This window comes from Micromys minutus (genome assembly GCF_963924665.1).
Source record: "Micromys minutus genome assembly, chromosome: 1".
NCBI classification, from domain to species: Eukaryota; Metazoa; Chordata; class Mammalia; order Rodentia; family Muridae; genus Micromys; species Micromys minutus.
The window spans coordinates 150,720,496-150,740,224 of record NC_137969.1 but is presented as its reverse complement, the minus strand read 5'-3'; the positions used below and the strand labels follow the sequence as shown (position 1 = coordinate 150,740,224).

Genomic DNA, 19,729 nt, shown 5'->3' with positions numbered 1-19,729 from the left:
AGCACATCTTTTTTTCTGCATCACAAAGTTTTTTTAGTACTAATAGAACTTGGTGTCTTTATTTTAAAGTGGGAAGATACCTAACCTCAGAAGCGATCTGTAAGAATGGGCAAGAATCTACAGGCCTTTCAGAGACGTTTGCTCTAAAATGAAAATCACGGGTAAACACAGATGTCGTTATCTTCATAGGAAGGGTGACCGAGACTCTAGAGGAGAGCAGGGGGGCTCCCTCACAGGGCTTGCAGACAAGTGTGGACAGCGGTTCTGCTGTGGTTAGCAGCTGGGATCTGCAATGGTGATGGGGGGGCGCAGGAATGAGACCCCAAGGGTTGGGCTGCCTGAGTACATTTCAGACTGGAGAGGACTTTTTCACTCTGAAATCTCTAGTCATGAGGGATGTAAAAGGCAGGGGAGCCTATGGTACAGAGCGAGCCTGCAGACCGAGGGCTCTGAGGTCACAGAGATGGCGTGCTGCATATAGTACTGGACACACTTTTGTCTGGGTTTGAGAGTTAGGCTCAGAATTAGGGCTGTGGTTCAGTGGTAGGGAGTTTGCCTCCAATGCACGAGGTCAATTCCAATTACTGTTAAACCAAACGGAACCAAACTGAACCAAACCAAACCAAACCAAATCAAATTCCAACACAGATTAAGAATTGCAGAGGAAGACAAAAACAAACAAACAAACAAACAAACAAACGGTGTAGCCTCTCTAGAGACTAAGAGAAAATGAGAGAGCTTAGACTAAATACTGTCTAATACTTTGTAGTGATCTTTTTCAGAAAGGACTAAAGCTTGTGAGAGCTGAAACACCTACTTCTTTGAGCTTTGTCAGGAAACCAAGCTTGAAACCAACAGGCTGACATGTTCATTACTTTGTATGCAGCGCCACAATGCCATACACGAATTCTCCTGACAGCCCCCAAGGTTTCACACAGTATGTTCCCTAGTTGGTTCTCATTGGTGAAATGTTGGATTTGCAGATTTTTGTTAGCTAGTCAGCATATGTGATTATCTTGAAATTGGTCCTGGTGGAAATATTGAATACCTTATGGTGTTCAGTAAATTCCATAAAAGAAATATCCTATCCCCAGAAAGCCAGTCTGCTACAGAGTTGGCAGTCCTTCTAACTGATTCAAAGAGAGTTGCCAGTGGTTACAGATGCTAACAATTGGCAGATGGTATGCGGTTACATTAACTTTACCTGGGGAAACGTGAACAGACATCCAGCCACTCTACAAACAGCTCCAATAAGAGACTAAAGTCTATCTAATTTGTTAAACCAGTAGGCTTGTTGGTCTTACTTGTCAGAGTCCAGGTCATTGGTAACCCCAAGGTACCCACATCTCTGCCATGCCCTACATCAGCATGGATGACAGTTCCCTGTGTGTATAGATAGAGTCCCCTCCAGTGAACTTTCCACTCTCTAGCCTAGCAGCCCCCAAGTCAGTGTGAGTAAAGTTGAGGCAGGATGGCTGGGAGAGAAACATAGACAGAGAGTAGCTGGACTCTCAGGCGAGGGTCTGATGATTCTCTGACTCCTGCTTCTAAGGGAGAATGTGGACAGTGAAACACTGCAGGTCTCCCGCTCTCAGTGGGATAATAACGGCTCTTATGCTTGCAGGACAGGACCATTCATAATTTTAAAACCCGTGTTTTCACTACTGTGACTTCACCAGGGAGTTCTTTTTTCTCCCTCACCCTCTTTCTCCTTCTTCCTCTTCTCTTCTTCTTTCTCCTTCTCCTCCCCCTCCTGCATCCCCTCCTCTTTCCTTCTAGTATCATTATGTAGCCCTGGTTATCCTGGAACTCACTTTGTAGAGTAGGCTGGCCTCACACTCAAAGAGATCCACCTGCCTCTACCTTCTGAGAGTGGGATTAAAGATGGGGGCCAGAAGTGGTGGATAAATTTACCCACCTTACTCCATGACCAAAGCAAGACCATCTCGCTCACAGACTGAAGTTATAGCTGTAGAGTTTTGCAGAGCTCTTCTTGAGGGCCTGAGTGTAAAGCATCTGATAGCCCCAGAGCTCAAGATGAGCCGGGGAAGGGGTAATGCAGCTTTGATGCACAGGTGACAGACGTGTCTATTTCATGGAGAGTAAACTAGCTAAGTGAACACATGAACAAAGATTTACTCCCATCTCTTCAGTGAACTTCATAAAGGAAAACAGCCAAGCCCTTATTCAAAGGATGGGCATGCCAGTGATAAAGCAAATCTGTGATGACCTGTTTGCATTGAGTGTTCTCAACCATGAAGAAGTCGATGTCATTTGCTGTGAACGGGTGGAGCAGGACGCCGCACGAGGGATAATCCACATGATTTTGAAGAAGGGCTCAGCGGCCTGCAACCTCTTTCTTAAGAGTCTTGAAAACTGGAACAATCCTGTGTATCAGGACTTAACTGGACAAAGTAAGTACTGCCCTGCTTTCCTCTATCCCACCATTAAGAACACCCACAGTCCCTTCCATAGAACTTCAGCTTGTCCTCCATCTCTGTCGTTGGCCAGGGTCTTTGAGTCAGTCCCAGTAGATACTTGGGAACCATGTAAGTAACCTCAGAACTGGGCAGGAGATGAGGACATGTAGTGTCACTTAAAATACAATACAACCGGAACACTGGGTGTGTGTTGGGTTACCATGGGAGCTTCAGGGGGCTGAGACAAGCGGATTGGGAGACTGAAGCCAACTAGGTTATAGGTCAAGACTGTCTAAAAATGAGTTTAACTGGAACACAAATACACTAAGCCTACCTCATGGTGCAGTACCACAGACAGTAATTCCCTTCTCATCAAGCTATACCTTTGACTCTCATTTTCTTACCTTAAATAAATTGATCGCATCATTGGCTGACATTTACCCCATCCCACACTCTCAGCCAAATCTTTAACTTCATTTCACTAAAATGAAGGCTCCTCTCATTTCCAATTTGTAGCTGTTATGATGGCAAGAAGAGAAAAGATGAGAGAGAGAGAGAGAGAGAGAGAGAGAGAGAGAGAGAGAGAGAGAGAGAGAGAGAGAGAGAACAGGAGAGGGCGCCAGGGCAATCGGTGGGTATTTGGAGCCCCTTGTGGTATTATAGAACTAGGAAAAGAAGTCAGTGATCCCCAGCTGATTCACTCATCCCCTGAGCCTTGGACTTTGAGATGCAAATCGTACCCTCTATAACATCATATTTTCTCTAACAGATCTTTTTCATCAGAACACGGAAGAAGGCTTGGATGTTTTGGCCCAGAATCTAAAAGACTTATACAACAGCCCTGCTTTTCTGAACTTCTTTCCCTTGGGTAAAGACATTGACATCATCTTTAACCTGAAGGTCACCTTCACAGAACCTGTCTTGTGGAGAAAGGACCATCATCATCACCGAGTAGAGCAATTGACCCTCGGCAGCCTGCTGGAGGCTCTGAAGAGCCCCTGCCTAATTGAAGGGGAGTCTGGCAAAGGGAAGACCACCCTGCTGCAGAGAATTGCCATGCTCTGGGCCTCTGGGGAGTGCAGGGCTCTGAATGGGTTCAAATTGGTCTTCTTCATCCGCCTGAGCAGTACCAGGGGTGGGCTGTATGAAACGTTGTATGATCAGCTCCTGGATATACCTCACTCCATCAACAAGCCAACTTTCATGGCTCTGCTGCTGAAGCTACAGAAGAAGGTCCTCTTTCTCCTCGATGGTTACAATGAATTCCATCCCCAGAACTGCCCAGAAATCGAGGCCCTGATAAAGGAAAACCATCGTTTCAAGAACATAGTTATTGTCACCACCACCACGGAGTGCCTGAGACATATCAGACATGTTGGCGCCCTGACTGCAGAGGTGGGCGATATGACCGAAGACAGCGCCCAAGTTCTCATCCGGGAAGTGCTGATAAATGAATTGGCTGAAGGCCTATTGTTACAGATCCAGGAGTCCAGGAGCTTGAGGAATCTGATGAGGACCCCTCTCTTCGTGGTGATCACCTGTGCAATCCAGATGGGCAGGAAGGAATTCCAAGCTCACACACAAACCATGCTGTTCCAAACCTTCTACGACCTCCTGATACAGAAAAACAGGCACAGACACACAGGAGGAACTAAAAGTGATTTTGTCAGGAGCCTCGACTCCTGTGGGGACCTGGCCCTGGAAGGTGTGTTCTCCCACAAGTTTGATTTTGAACCCGAGGATGTGTCCAGCATGAATGAGGACGTCCTGGTGGCAACTGGGCTCCTCTGTAAGTACACAGCTCAGAGGCTGAGGCCCAAGTATAAATTCTTCCATAAATCATTTCAGGAGTACACAGCAGGTCGGAGACTTAGCAGTTTGCTCATGTCCAGAGAGCCAGAGGAGGTGAGTAAGGGGAACAGCTACTTGAAGAAGATGGCTTCCATTTCCGACATCACAACCCTATATGGCAGTCTGCTCCTGTATACGTGTGGGTCATCCACAGAAGCAACCAGGGCTGTCATGAGGCACCTTGCAATGGTATATCAGCATGGCAGCCTGCAAGGACTGTCTGTCACCAAGAAGCCTCTCTGGAGGCAGGATTCAATACAAAGCCTGAGAAATACCACTGAGCAAGATGTTCTGAAAGCGGCCAATGTAAATTCCTTTGTAGACTGTGGCATCAATTTATTCTCGGAGAGTATATCTAAATCAGCCCTGAGCCAAGAATTTGAAGCTTTCTTCCGAGGAAAAAGTTTGTATATCAACTCGGAGAACATTCCCGATTACTTATTCGACTTCTTTAAGTACTTGCCTAATTGTGCCAGTGCATTGGACTTCGTTAAGCTGGATTTCTACGGAAGAGCTACAGCGTCACAGGACAAGGTGGGAGAGAAGGGCCCTGGAGTCCTCACGGAAGGGCCCTCAGAAACCTACATTCCCAGAAGGGCTGTGTCTTTGTTCTTCAACTGGAAGCAGGAGTTCAAGTCTCTAGAGGTCACACTCCGAGATATCAGCAAGCTGGATAAACAAGATATCAAACACCTGGGGAAGATTTTCAGCTCTGCCACCAGCCTCAAGCTGTATGTCAAGAGATGTGCAGCCATGGCTGGAAGGGTCAGCTCAGTCCTCAGAACCTGCAAGAACATCCATTCTCTCATGGTGGAAGCTAGTCCCCTCACCACGGATGATGGGCAGTACATCACGTCTGTGACAAACCTCCAGAACTTAAGCATTCACCACCTGCACATGGAATGGCTGCCAGGTACGGGCACATCCGAAGAACGTGATCGGTCAAGACTGGCTGGTACTAGGCAAGGGCTGGTTGGCACTGAGGCTTCTGGTACCGTTTCTAGTGCATTTTACTTCCTGGGTGCACCGTGGAGCCTGGCTTACCCTCCCTGCTGTTCCTCTGCCCTTCCTTCTTTCAGCTGCTTTGGTTCTCTCTGGTTCCTGCCACCAGTTATCTCTGAAGTACCATGGAAGAAAAGAGGCCCATGTCAATGACTATCATTTCTCCACTACCTGCTCTAAGCTGAGTGCCCCACGAATAGCCACCTTTGTGTGAATTTCATGAGCACTTCCTGCACTTTGTGATTCTAAAATCTGATTGGTAGTAGGAATGACAGAACTTGGGAAGGGAAGACATGTTGATCTGATTTCCTTTGGCAGGTGGTCTGGTTGATGGCTTGGGCAACCTGAAGAACCTCATGAAGCTCATACTGGATGACATTAGGCTGAACGAGGAAGATGCTAAACGCCTAGGTCAGAATTTTGTTTCTTTAATATTCTTATTATTGTAGGTTTGCTGATAAGAACGGGTGGTTTAAGATTATTTGACGGCATGTGGCATGTGTGTGGGGGCGGGGTTCACATGGAGAGGTGTGGTGGTTTGAAAAGAGTGACCACCATGGCTCATATATTTGAACGCTTAGTCCCCAAAGGATTAGAAGGATCAGGGAGTGTGGCTCTGTTGGAGGAAGTGTGTCACTGGGGTGGTTTTGAGGTTTCGAAAGCCCTTGCCAGGCTGGTCTCACTCTCCTCTTGCTACCTGTGGATCAGAATGTAGAGATCTCAGCTACTCCAGCACCATGCTTGCCTGTGTACTGCAATGCTCCCTGCCATGATGGAAATGGATGAAACCTCCAAAACTGTCAGCCAGCCCCAGTTAAAGGCTCTCCTTTCTAATAGTTGCCTTAGTCACAGTGTCTCTTCACAGCAACAAACAATGTCTAAGACGGGGAGGCCAGAGGTAGCTGTCCTCACCTTCCACCTTGTTTGAGGCAGTCTATTTGTTGTCGATTGCTGTATTGTGCCTTGATGGCCCACAGGCTCCTGGGATTCTTGTCTCCTCCCCCATTCACTGGAGAGACACCAAGATTAGAGATGCAAGCTAGATGCTTGACTTTACCCGAGCTCTGAGGATTTGAACTTAGTTCTTTGTTCACGTGCTTTGTGCACTCACTGAGCTGTTTCCCTGGCCTCAGCACTCTATTTCATGAATGTGTGACCTCCTTGCTTCCTTGGGACACTCTCCCTCTCCCAGGGTGAGCCTTCTGCAAAATTCTGCTTAAGCTTTAGCCATTGATCTGTGACTTTCTTTAGAGAGAGAGAAAGTTATTGTGTCTCATTTCCTTTCCCTGGCTGAGTTAAAAGTTCAGGGTTATTTCATTGGTAAAACTTTGAAAGAGGAACAAGATGTAAGGAAGTGTGAGCCCATGACACATGTGGAACTCCTGGGTTGCCACAGAGCCCTGGCCTTAGACACAGGGAGGGCTGAGTGGAAACCAGCTTTCTGTTGCCTCTGCTTCTACTTCCTTTTCCTTATTGCTTATTGTTCTACCCTTTTTGCTCTCTCTCCCCTCCTGAATCCTCCCTCACATGCTTCTCTCTTTGTTCAGCTTCCTTCCCAAATAAACTCTATAAAATATGGCTGACCTTATATGATAATCAAATTAATTTAGAATTCAGTAAACACTCACTATGTGCCTGTGGGCTCCATAGGATATCAGAGCTGAAGGGCTGGGGCACATCTACCTCAATGAGTTCACTTTACAGAAAGTCACCAGTTCCTAGAACGGTTTGCTGATTTGCCCAAGATCTCAGGAGTGTTGTTCTAGATAGTGTGCTTTTGTTATCAAGAAATCTAAATGTAGCCTGATAAACTCTTGTATTGTCTGCTCCTGGAAGGTAGATGTGGAAGGATCAGGAGTTTGGGGCTAGCCTTGGTTACAGAGTAAGTTCTAGGCAAACCTGGGCTAAAGAAGAACTCTCAAGAAAAAAAAATGGAAACAAAACCTGCCAGGCTTAGTGACACATGTATTTACTCCCAGTTCTCAGAGGCAAAGTTCTCTGTGAGTTCAAGGCTAACCTAGGTAGAATAATTGTAAATTGATCCTTACAATCAAGGTAAAAGGGCACACACCCCTCCCTGAATTTCCCTAACTGACGATAAACGTTGGGCCTTTGAGTCTTCCAGAGTCTCCGTTCCCAAGCAGGAAACCCTGCATGTAGGAAATTCAGCTGAAAAAGAAAAAAAAAAACGCTCTGCTTTTGCATACTATTTGAGTCTGGGGTTCTTCAGTGATTCTTGGACCCTACGGTAAGACCTGGTCATAAAATAAAACAAAACACACAACCAAATAAAGATGAGAGCCCATGAGATGCCTCTGAAGATAAAGGCACTCACTATCATGCCTGAGTTCAATTTCCAGGCCCTACATGTTACAAGAGGATCAACTCCTTGTTACCTTGTGTTGTTATCTGGTGCTGTGGCATGTATGCTCCCCCACACAAATAAATGGGATGAAGTATTTCCAAATAAAAATAAGGAGTCACATTTGACTGTGAAGAAACCAGTCTAATAATGCCAGTAATAGATACTGTGCAGCCAAGAGTTGCTGTGCAACTACATGACGTAGTTTTCACACCTTTTCTCACCAGAACCTCAACATAGCCCTTGTGAGTAGGACTAATGACCCCCTAAAGCTACAACTGGAAAGTTGAGTCACTTGTCCAAGTTTATACAATTATGAGACAGTGAATGTAGAGGTCTGAATGACCATAAAGCTCACATATCATCAGATAGCAGATGTTTACTGTGTTTATATATACTGAATGCCTCCCATACCTGCAATTTCCCCTAAGCTCTGAAACTTGGGCATTGATAAAACCCTGGTTTGAGGGATATAGCTCTATAGTAGAGCACTTGCCTTGGCATGCATGTGGCCCGGGTTAAAGCTTCAACACTAAAGAGTGGAGGAGTATTACAGTAAATATTAAGGAAGATTCTGTAGCTACCGGTCCCACGGTCTCACTCCAAGGAAGCGCTAAGTCTGGGAGTCGCTCCAGTGTGGAGCTGAGCACAATCCCCTTTTACATACACATCTCATTCCACGGGCCCTGCACTGGACCTGTTCGTTCCAGCTGCCTTTCTGCCATTGCTTTCACACACTGTCCTTCATAGCCTGGTAAAAACATGCCTCAACAATAACTTATCAAACAGATTTATATGTTAAATCTCAAGCCACAATCCCTTCACACAATAAGCTTACAACCAGTTGACAAAGATATAAACTGCCTACCTAGATAAGATAAATTGACCTATAGAAATCCATCCCTAGGAAGTATACATATCTACCTATGGCTACTCAGAGCCATGCAGAGGAGATGGGTCATCCTCATCTTCCATCTTGAATCTCCCATTTCTCCATCTCCCTCCCTCCCTCCCTCCCTCCCTCCCTCCCCTCCTCCTCCTCCTCCTCCTCCTCCTTCTTCTTCTTCTTCTTCTCTCTCTCTCTCTCTCTCTCTCTCTCTCTCTCTATCTCTCTCTCTCTCTCTCTCTCTCACCTTACCACATTTTGTCCCCGCCCCACTCTCTAATGTTCAATCATGTATTGCCTTGACATCATCCTACAGAGGAGGAGGAAGAAGAAGAGGAGGAGGAGAATCACTTTGTATTTCTTACATGTGTACTGCTGACTCAGGAAGTTGTATATTGATGATTCAAGTTCTACCTACTCAATCCTAAACTCCACATCAGCCCCAGGTCTAAGAACGAAGTGCACTCTTGCCTTCAGCTGTTCTGTTGGTAGACGGAGGACACTGCTGCTGGCTTGACACACCACCCTGGCTGTGGTGGTCATTGACCCTATGTCATGAAGTTCAAAGCAGGGGCCCTAGGCTGTGCAGGTGCACTAGCTCTCCACAGTGCTGCAGTCCCTGCTGCCCCACTGAACTCCACCTCTTGAGGAAGGTAAAGACCATGAGGTGGTAAAAGAAATTAGCTCTTTTGGTCTTTATCAGGAGTATATGGAGAGAAGATGTCTGGAATATAGACACAGGGTAGCTGTGGTCGGAGGCTCATGAATTTAACCGTCAGCTTGGGCTGAGGAGCAAGAGTCTCCCTCCCTAGAAAGCAAAGAAACATATCAAACTTTTTAAAGAAAAAAGAGCATCTACATAGCTGTTGTCTTCCTTGAGTTCCTCCCACCTGTATTTAACCAGGTCTGCTTGTGTTCTCCTTCCCCATCTCCTTGTAGCGGAAGGCCTGAGAAACCTGAAGAAGATGCGTTTATTTCATTTGACTCACTTGTCCGACATTGGGGACGGGATGGATCACATAGTCAAGTCTCTCTCAGAAGAACCCTGCGATCTACAAGAGATGAAGCTGGTGGCCTGCTGTCTGACTGTGAATTCTGTGAAAATTCTAGGTAAGCACTGAAATCATCACCTCCTCTCTGCATGCACAGCAGGGTACTTGACATTTTTACAGTAATGTGTACAATGTTTTACGTGGAAATTTAACTTTAAAAGAAACTGAAAAAGATAACATGATACATGTATTATCTGACCTAGCCTCCCCCCCCCACACTCCTTTTTACCTGAGACAGGACTTCTCTGTTTATCTGGTTGTCCTGGACTCAGAGATCCACCTGCCTCTGCCTCCCAGGTGCTGGAATTAACCTAGCCCATTTTAAAATGAGCTTTGTCTGAATCAGAACTAAATTATTAGTGGCAATGGAAGAGAATTATATAATAGTTGAAGATATTATAACCTTAAGAGAAAGTGAAAAATAAGAAAAATTTAAAAACAATACCATTGTTCTTGTCACAGTGGCACTGTCTCATCCTGTCTTGGGTAGACGGGGAAAGGAAATGTGGAGAAGGGAGGGATGGCCTGGATGTCACCAGGAGATGTGGAGAAGGGGAGGATGTCTTCAAGGTCACCAGGAGATATGGAGAAGGAAGGATGTCCTCAAGGTCACAGGCTTCTACGCTTCCCTTTGCTCTGTTCAGATGGAGCTGGAGCACAAGAAACAGCAGTTCAGTCTTTTGAGTTCCCAAATGTTCTGCATACCAATTACAGATAAAATTTTGCATATTTTTGGATGAACTGTTCAGTTCAGATATGTCTTTAGATTTAGACGTTGGGGGCCTGAGAGATGACTCAGCAGTTAAGAGCACTGACTGTTCTTCCAGAGGTCCCGAGTACAATTCCAGAAGCTCACAGCCATTTGTAACTTCAGTTTCTGGGGATCTGATGCTGGTATTGAAGGTGTGAGTCACTACTGCCTGGCAGGGGCATTGGCCTCTTTTCAAACAGCTGTGTCAAAACGTCCAGGTATGAGGAAGAACAACTCAGTGTCTTGACCAAGGTGGCAGAGCAGGGGGACTTCTCTGAGTTTAAGAGTTCAAAGCCAGCCAATGAGACCTGTCTCAAACAACAAACAAACAAGCCAGAGTCAATAAAGAATAAAGTACAATGGAGTGTCTGTTGTTACAAACACTATATTCTATGCAGCCTCAGGCTCTGTGTACCCTGGACTTAATAATCATTGCCATGGAAACTGGCATCCCATCCCACTTTCTTTGAGAAATAATCAAGTCAAATGACAGTGTATTGCCATCAGAAAAAACAAGGACACAGAATCCTAAAGATGCTAAAAATTGTATATATAGTTACCTGAAAATCTTTTTGTTTGGTTTTTCAGCACAGAATCTTCACAATTTGGTCAAGCTGAGCGTTCTTGATGTATCAGAAAATTATCTGGAAAAGGATGGAAACGAAGCTCTACAGGAACTGAGTAAGAGGAACGGTGCTGCCCACATAACCTGCTTTTTACTATGTGTGCTGGGTGGTTAGCATACCATGTGCATCTTTCTTAGGAAAAACGTTCAGCCCTATCTTAAACTGCCTTTAAACAGCTTAAGCCTGTGTCTTTTATAAAGATTTAATTTAGTTTGGGGACTAGAGAGGTGACTCGGTGAGTGGTTAAGAACACTTGGTGCTATGTCAGAGGACCAGATTTTGGTTTTCAGCACCCACAATTCACAAATACTTGTAACTCTGGTTCCAGGGAATCTGATGCCCTCTTCTGGCCTCTGTGGGTACCAGGCATATGGGTACATATACATAAATGCAGCCAAAACACCCATATACACAAACACAATTTAAGAAATTCTGTTTGTGTGTATTGCACACTCGTGTACAGGAGGTAGGCACACATGAGTGCAGGAGCCTGCAGATGCCAGAGGAGGGTGTTTGGTCTCCTGGAGCTGGGGTTACAGCCATTGTGTCACTGGGCACGGGTACTGAGAATGGAATGCAGGCTCTCTACACGGATGGTGCATGTTCTTAACCGTTGGACTATTTCTTCAAACCCAAGCCATCAGTTTGCGTATCTTTATCCTACCTGAGGCTCCTCCAGCTTGCAATAGCAAGGAAGCCAGCTTTTGATGCTGGAGATACTTAAGGAGTTAGGGACAACGCTTTTCTAGCTCCAGGCTCATCTTTCTTTTCATTTATACACATAGTATCAACTCAGTTAGCCAAGGACTGCAATATTCCTATGCTGTCTAGTCCAGCAAGTTACTTCAGATGAGTGAAGCATTTGGAGATTTTATTTGAAAAAGAGTTTCACTATGCAGCCTGGAACTCTCTAAGAAAACAGTAAGTCCTTGAACAGTAAGTGATCCATCTGCCTCTGCCTCTTGGATGTTGGTATCAAAAAGATTTTATTCTGGTCATTTTGTTACAGGAAAGTGAGTGACCCTACTCAGAGAAGCACCAGAAATACAGCAGAGAATCAGAAAGGTTCATCGTGTCAGACCTAGTGGGGTTCTATTCATGGTTCTGAGCAACTAACCATCCAGAGATAGAGGCTTTCCAGCATTGGTTTTAACCATTACATCACCAGTGGGCTTTATTTTTTACCAAAGCCCCATGGCAAAGATAAAAACAAGAAATCTAAGCTAGGAATGGTGGTGTACTCCTTGGACCTCAGCAAATAAATAGTCAGGCAGATGTCTGTATGTCTGAGGCCAGCGTGATCTCCATCATATGTTCAAGGCCAGCCAGAGGTTCATCTCAAAGAAAAGAAAGGGTGGGGTGGGAGTAGGAAATTTTTCTTTTTATAAAACAGGTTAATTGCAAGCGGCTGCTTTATCCTGGTAACTAAGTAACCATTTCTCTCCAGGTGGTCCTTGCCATTCTGTTTCCTTGTGAGACAGGGTTTCTCTGTGTAGCCCTGGCTGTCCCGGAGCTCTCTATAGATCAGGTTGGCTTCTGCCTGCTGAGACTGAAGGTGTACACCATCATGCCTGGCTTATTCCCTCTTTCACTTTCACTGAAGTGACACAATTTTTAAAGTGTCTAATGGCACGTGGTTATAACAGAATGACAGACATATTTCTAGTATTCACTTCAGAAAAATACAGGCCTCTGGTCAGGGGAAAGCCATCCAGTTCATGATTTGTTGTTTATTGAAGGTTGGATTGTTAATAACAGTTTCATTATGTTACAGTGTGTCTGTATTTAAGTATCTTTTACAAAAAATAAAATCAAAAAAGTAGATTCTCATTAGAGATTAAGTAGCCTGCAGTGCCACCAAACATAAAGACCATTCTTCATCAGCATCCTGCGAGACTGAGATGACGTCAGTCCTGTGTTTTCTGTTTAAGTCGGCAGGCTTGGCATTCTGGAACAGCTAACCACATTGATGCTGCCCTGGTGCTGTGATGTATACATCAGCCTGCCCAAGCTGCTACAGCAGTTGGAAAAGGCCCCGGGGCTTGCCAGGCTTGGATTGAAAAACTGGAGACTCAGAGATGAAGATATTAGAAGTTTAGGTAGGTACACGCACATGGAGCCAAGGGGACATGGGCTGACCTAAGCAAAGCCTTTAATCTCAATCCTGGGGATGCAGAGGCAGCCAGATCTCTGCCTTTACTCTCAGTCATCTCACAGGACTTTTTTCCTACATATTAGGCATTTATATCTATTGAATGTTAATCACTGGGAACAGTGATTATTTTGGCTGGGTTTTGTCTTCCTTCTTGTTTCCAATGTTGCCGTATGTTGTGTTTGACTCTGACTTCTAACACTACGTGTATAAAACAAGTTCTCATGCTGGGAGGTGGGCAGATGACTAAAATCAAATAGAAAGGAGGCAGTGACTGTCCCTAGGTATGCTGCAGGAGCCTTACTGTGGATAAAGGGGAGCTGAGCCAGTCAGTCATCTGGGAAAGTCTGGAATAAACATGACCCTGAGAGGGGCCATGTGAGAGGGAGGGGGAGGGAATGGAGAGAGCCAGGAAGCTTTAAAAACAAAACAAACAAACAAACAAACCGAGTGGCCAAATGGCTGGCTGGATTATTTAGAGAAGAGCAGCCCACCTGGAGTTCAGGGTAAGGGTAGGAGTACGCCGGCTATGCCCAGGAACAGGTAGGGCCTGCGGGATGCTGGAGAACCTGGTGGCCAGGTCTGCTTTGATAGTAGGCACCTCAGTTAGCCATTTGTCCTGGTTTGAGACCTACCGGTGGGAACTCAGAGGAGTTTTGCTCAGCAGCCCGCCCTCATGGATGACTAAAGCAAACTGCAGAAGGCTTGAGACCTTGAGCCTGAAGTCTTGTTTTCACCCCTGTCCTGCCCAGGGACAAGCAGCAAGAACGCCCGGGTGAGGTGCTAGTTCCTCAGCCCCGACCATTGGCTGTCAGTTAGCCAGCTTGTGGGATTCTGTTCCAGCAGCAGGACACAGACCTTGGCTTTGGTCCCTTTCCTGTGGTGTTGAAACTTGGTCTTCTCTGTTGGAGTCTCTCTCAGGTAGCTGTTCTTTTCCTATTTTAGAGAGAAGAGCAAGCTGATAGAAAGCTCTTTGTCTAAGGGAGAGGATGACTTGGTTTTTTGTTAAATGTGTATGAGTATTACCTGCATATACGTATGTGAACCACACATGTGCCTGGTGTCCATAAAGCCAGAAAGGGTTTAGAGCATGGCTGCTTTTCCAAAGGACCTAGGTTCAATTCCCAGCACCATAACTGTGTGTAACTCTAACTCCAGGGGATGCCATTCCCGAGCACAGACATGCCTGCAGGCAAACCACCAATGTGTGTTTAAAAAAAAGCCGGAACAGAGTGGTGAATCCCCCGGTATTGGGCTTATAGATGATATGGTCCGTCATGTGGGTGCTGGGAACCAAATCCAGGTCCTCTGCAAGAGCAGTACGTACACTTAACACAGATCCATTGCTCTAGCCCCAGAGACGACTTCTGATTGGTTAGCTTCACTATTTGGGGCTGGAACCAGTCATGTAAGGTGACTGTTTCTTGGAAGTAATTGAGCTTCTCCTGAGAAGCTTCCAGTGTTTCTTCTGGAGCATTTAAGACCAAAGACTAGTGTCCTGGGAACAGGGTGGAGTTGGAATAGCTACTGTTTTTGTATGCTTTCTCTCAGGACCCCTGCACCACCTCCCATAGTACCCTACCTGCCATCTAATTATTAGTGTCTTCACACAAACCCTAAGTGACAGGGACCATGCAGAGTCTGTGGTACAAAGCAGATAATCAAATGTTTGCTGATTAAATGGTGTCATGGCTTATTACTTAGGACCTACTTCAGGTTCCAGGTTTCGGGTTCCAGTCTACCACAGTGGGGAATTCACTAGCAGGAGCCGGTCACACTACATCCACCTTCAGGGACAGAGAACAGTGAGCGTATGCAGGCTGTTCAGTTTCCTGTCTCCAGTCAGGGATGATGCCATCAACAGTGGGCAGGTGTCACCACCTCAGTTAACAAAGTCAAGACAACCCCTCACAGCATCGCCAAGTGAATCTAGATTTGGTCACACTGAGAATTAACACTAGGTGGCCTGACTCTGGCCGGTGAACTGAAGGGCAGAATTAGACAAGTTTGACCCAAAGTGTGCAAGACTTAGCCATTTGCATCCTCCACAGCCCACAGACAGCCAAGCTCCAAATACACAGATTCTGTTCCTGTTGAAAGTCTAGTTTGACCTATATTCAATTAGCAGAAAGCACGCTCTTGGACCATGACAACCATCCCTGTGCCCACACCGGTTCTGATGATCACCCAGGAAACTCTTACTCATTTACGAAGCTCGAACTGAAACGATACCCACGGAAAAGAGCTCTGTTCTCATCGTAGAACTCAGAACTCGCTTTCACTTTTCTAAATGCCTACTGGGAAGTGAAAACAAGTTGCTCTTTGGGGAGAAAGCCCTCAAAATGGAAACAAAACAACAAGTATTTCAAGTTCCTGATGTGCAGAGTATCACAACAGAGGTGGCAAAATAGGAAGGTGATTGGTGAGAGCCAGGAGACTTATGGGAAAGGAAGGTGAGGAGGGTGATTGGTGAGAGCCAGGAGACTTATGGGAAAGGGAGGTGAGGGAGGAGGGTGAGCGCTACTGTGCCTGTCCAACTCAGCCCAGACTAAGCAGCAGCAAAGACCTGGCTGGACTACAACCAACAGGAGCTAGGATTTCCTTCCCCTGTAGACACCAGGTGTATAGTCCAAGCAGAGGGGCAGCTGTGCTCTGTAGCTTCCCAGACAGTTGTTACTTTTACCCCTTCATTCCTTAGATTTATTTTCAACTTCATGGTCATAGCTAGGTTACTGTCATATGGCATTTCAGCCAAGTGGGAAGAGACAAAAGAAAGACAGAAAAGAAAAGCAAGCTGTGGGCTAATTTGTTTCACAGTGACATGGAAGTCATGCTCCTCAAGTCTATTTCCTTGGCAAAAATTTAGATACATTTAGCAGCAAGGGAATGTGGGATAAGAGTGGTCACAAGTCTGGATTAGCAGTCTGTCTTCTTACTAAGGAAGTTAGAGGCCCAAGGACTGTCTCAGAAGCAGTTAGCACAGATAGAGAAATAGAGGTGTTCACTGGGAACACCCACTTCCTCCACTGATCCTGGTTACAGCCAGATAAAGTACCTTTGCTTTTGGCATCTGTTATCAAGGGCCTTTCTATAATAAACTCACAAAGGCTCACTCTGGAACAAGCACTGGGTGTGGCTGTTACACACATGCCTTTAGCAAACACACTGGCCACACAGTGCTATCTGCTAGTCTGCTAATTCCAGACTTCCTCATGGGGCATGTTATGATCCATGTGACAGATGTAACCACATCACACCATGCAGATCTCACGTGGGAGGTTTATGGGGAGAGGGTATAGAGAGGCTATACAGACAAGCAAAGCAGGAGGGGCTGGAAGGTGGCGCTTTCGTAGGGGGAGGATCTGCAACTCATGACAGCAGTAGGGATGTGTTGCATCTTGGTAGCTACTGATGATGTATCCTGATGTTGCTGAGTCTCTGGGGCAGGTGGTGGAGATGCCTGGTTGCTAACAGGGTCCTGAAAGTGGCTGAGAGCATACTCAGTGCGTACCTGGGTAAGCCTTGGGCCACAAAGTTGGTTAGACAAGATCAGTCGTCACTCATTCATACCTTGCAGGTCTAATTACAGATGGCAATTATCTTTTCTCATTTGATGACCTTTGTCATGGCCCTTTTTGTTTTTTGAGACATGGTGTAAATGCAACTTTTATTCTCCTGAAACAAGTGTCTCAACTCATTGCTTCTGTGTGCTAACCTAGACCTATTCCTGGAAGCTTCTAGCCACAATACAGTCTTACAGGCCTAGAAAAAGCCCAGCCTTTCTTGTCTTTCTGAACTCTGGCTGGCTGGTTCAACACAGCTGTTCAGGTTCAAACTCCTCTCTAAGCTGACTGATTCAATCTGGTTTCTTTCTTTCTGCCTCTCCTGAATGGCTTTTCTTGGCCTCTAACTCTAGCAATCTGTTATAATTTTCTGGCTTCTTCTCTTTCTTTGGCTTGTTCTCTCTTCAACCCATATCTGTAAAACTCTTCCATAAAAATGCCCCCCCCCCCTTAAGTAGCTTCCGTCTTCTCTCTCCTTGTGAGAGCTGGGTACATCCTTTTCTGTCAAATCTTTCTCTGATCCATCACTTTGTCTGCTACTCAGTTAGACATCACTTTCAAATATGGATGCTTCCTTCTACAAATTTACTTTACCTTCATTGTTCAAAATCAAAGGTGTGTGTGAAGGCTGAGCTGCACCACAACTAGAAACAGGGTTTTCTTGTTGTAGTTGTTTTTAGTAAACAACACAGTCTGGGGGTTCACACTGTGATCAAATATCCTGCAACAACAGGGTTAGCTCACTGTGTAGCTCAGGCTGGCCCGAACCTGTCCCCTGCCTCAGCCTCTCGGAGTTCTGGCGTTTGGTCTGTAGAGACAGTACTGCTTCGTCAGAGAGCATTTCTTCCTACTTAAGAGTCCGAAGTGCAGCCTGATGGTAGTGGAGCCACCCTTCATCCCAGCACTTGGGAGGCAGAGGGAGACAGACTTCTGAGTTTGAGGCCAGCCTAGGATACAGAGTGAGTTCCAGGGCAGTCAAGGCTGCACGGAGAAACCCTGTTTCAAAACAAGCAAACAGTTTTAAAAGTCCAAACTGAATTTTGAACCCTCATTCTGTAAGGTTGTAACATCTACCTCCCAACTTTAATATTTAACAAACCCATCACTGCCCAGTGCAGGGTGAGGCTGATTGTGCTGACTCAAGTCTGTGATTCTAACAATGAGGTTGAGGCAGGTAGAGTGCAGTGAGTCTGAGGATAGCTTGAGCTATTTAGCAAAACCTTGTCTCAAAAAATGCCAACAAACAAGAAAACTCTGCCTTTTCTTCCCTTTTTATTTTCTACAGGGTTTCTCTAGACAGCTTGGACAGGTCTTGAATTCACTTTTCTGTCCCCAACTCTCAAATACTTAAATCAGACGAGGAGTTTGTCTCTTACAACAGGATTCACACCATCCAATGCAGCTGCACGGGGCTTAGGGAAATAAGGAATGGGCACTGAGAAGCCTTGCTATGCTTTGTGAATCAGAACCTCCACCACCTCCTTTCAGAGACTCTTTAGGAACTTTAGGCCTCCAGGAAGGCTTTAAACAAACCAAACCCTCTAGATACTGAATGGTGTTTGTGTATGTAAGTTTATACAGCTAGGGATATCCTATACCCAAAGACAAAACTGTTAAATAGCTTCATTTCTTCAAACATGAAAGGGCCTAGTATTGCTCGTTTTATTCCAGTTCTGAAAACTGATAGGTTATTTCTTTACCAATGGTGAAATGAGCCAATTTAAACCAGATTAAATTATATTAAAGGCAGGTTTATTGGGAAGCTGCTCTCAGTAGGGTGAATTCACTGGCCCCAAGGACCAAGGCCAGGAAAGTTGTCATGGGGAAAGGGGGTACAGGGATAAGGGAGAAAGAAAGGGGCACAGGAGCAAACAGAGGAGGAGAAGGGAAAGATTAGAGGCAAAATGTCTGGATTATATAGGGAGGAGCCTCGGGGGGGTGGGGGGGAAGGGCAGCCCAGACCCTGGGCTGGAAAGTTTAAGGTTGGGGGCAGTGTATGATGCCAGGTGGGACTGAGGGATGCTGGGAGAACCTGGAGGCCAGGTCTGCTTATGTAAGATATGCACTTTGGTCTCTTGCCCCGGGGTCTGAAATCCAACAGAAACAACTCTTTAGTATATAACAGCATCTGTCATACCTCAATGTTTAACTAACGTTCCATTTCCCAGGGGAATGAGGAGGTAAAATATATCATTTACATTTGGAACACTGGTGCTCTCAGACATTAGGAAACAGACTTTGTAAATATAACCAGCAGTCACAGCACACATGTAGGGACTCTTCCTTTCCAGGACGCAACACTGGTCTAACCACAGCCATTTTAAAATGGAGAAATTGCTCAATGTGTGCCTGTGTGCGCACAGAACTCATTTTCTTTTCAAACAGGTTTTCTTCCAATTAACACGGATTTCTTTACCCAGGTGAGTTTTTGGGGAGGAATCCTCCGTGCGCCTTGCAGCAGTTGGATGTTGCAGGACACCGTGTGAGCAGTGACGGCTGGCTTTCCTTCATGGGTGTGCTGGAGAATCTCAAGCACTTAGTATTCTTTGACTTTAGCGCCGACGAGTTCTTACCAGATGCAGCGCTAGTGAGAAAACTAGGTCAAGTGTTATCTAAATTAACTCTCCTGCAAGAGGCAAGGCTCACAGGCTGGGAGCTGGATGACTATGACCTTAGTGTTATCAAAGGCACCTTTAAACTAGTGACTGCTTAACGTACCCAAAGCTACCATATACTCTGGGGACAGCCCCCCCTTCAGTGCAGAAGTGGGGCTGCAGAGCTGGCTCAGAGGTTAAGAGCACTTGCTGCTCTTCCAGAGGATGTGGGTTGGATTTGCAGCAACCACATGGTGGCTCACAGCCATTTGTAACTCCAGTTCCAGGGAATCCAACATCTTCTGATCTGTGGGTACCCTGCAAGCAAAACACTCACAGACATTAACTTAATTAAATTAATTAAAGACAATTTTAAAATACTTGAAAAAACCTTGAAGAAGGAAGTCAAAGAAGAAAAAGAAGGGGAAGGGATTTGAGCAATGAGTTTGGTCTCATCTCTGCACATAGGA

At 45.6% G+C, this 19,729-nt stretch overlaps 1 protein-coding gene across 1 annotated transcript in view; it reads left to right on the top strand.

Annotated features, from left to right (window-relative positions):
- NLRC4 (NLR family CARD domain containing 4) overlaps window positions 1-19,378 on the top strand; it is a gene marked incomplete at both ends in the record, with an annotated part of 33,939 nt that extends 14,561 nt beyond the window's left edge. The window contains 7 exons of the mRNA XM_080911436.1: window positions 2,154-2,414; window positions 3,190-5,184; window positions 5,592-5,684; window positions 9,461-9,631; window positions 10,913-11,005; window positions 12,882-13,049; window positions 19,086-19,378. Coding sequence (XP_080767562.1) covers window positions 2,154-2,414; window positions 3,190-5,184; window positions 5,592-5,684; window positions 9,461-9,631; window positions 10,913-11,005; window positions 12,882-13,049; window positions 19,086-19,378 — 3,074 coding nt within the window. The remainder of the gene's footprint in view (window positions 1-2,153; window positions 2,415-3,189; window positions 5,185-5,591; window positions 5,685-9,460; window positions 9,632-10,912; window positions 11,006-12,881; window positions 13,050-19,085) is intronic.
- Between the last annotated feature and the right edge of the window lie 351 nt (window positions 19,379-19,729).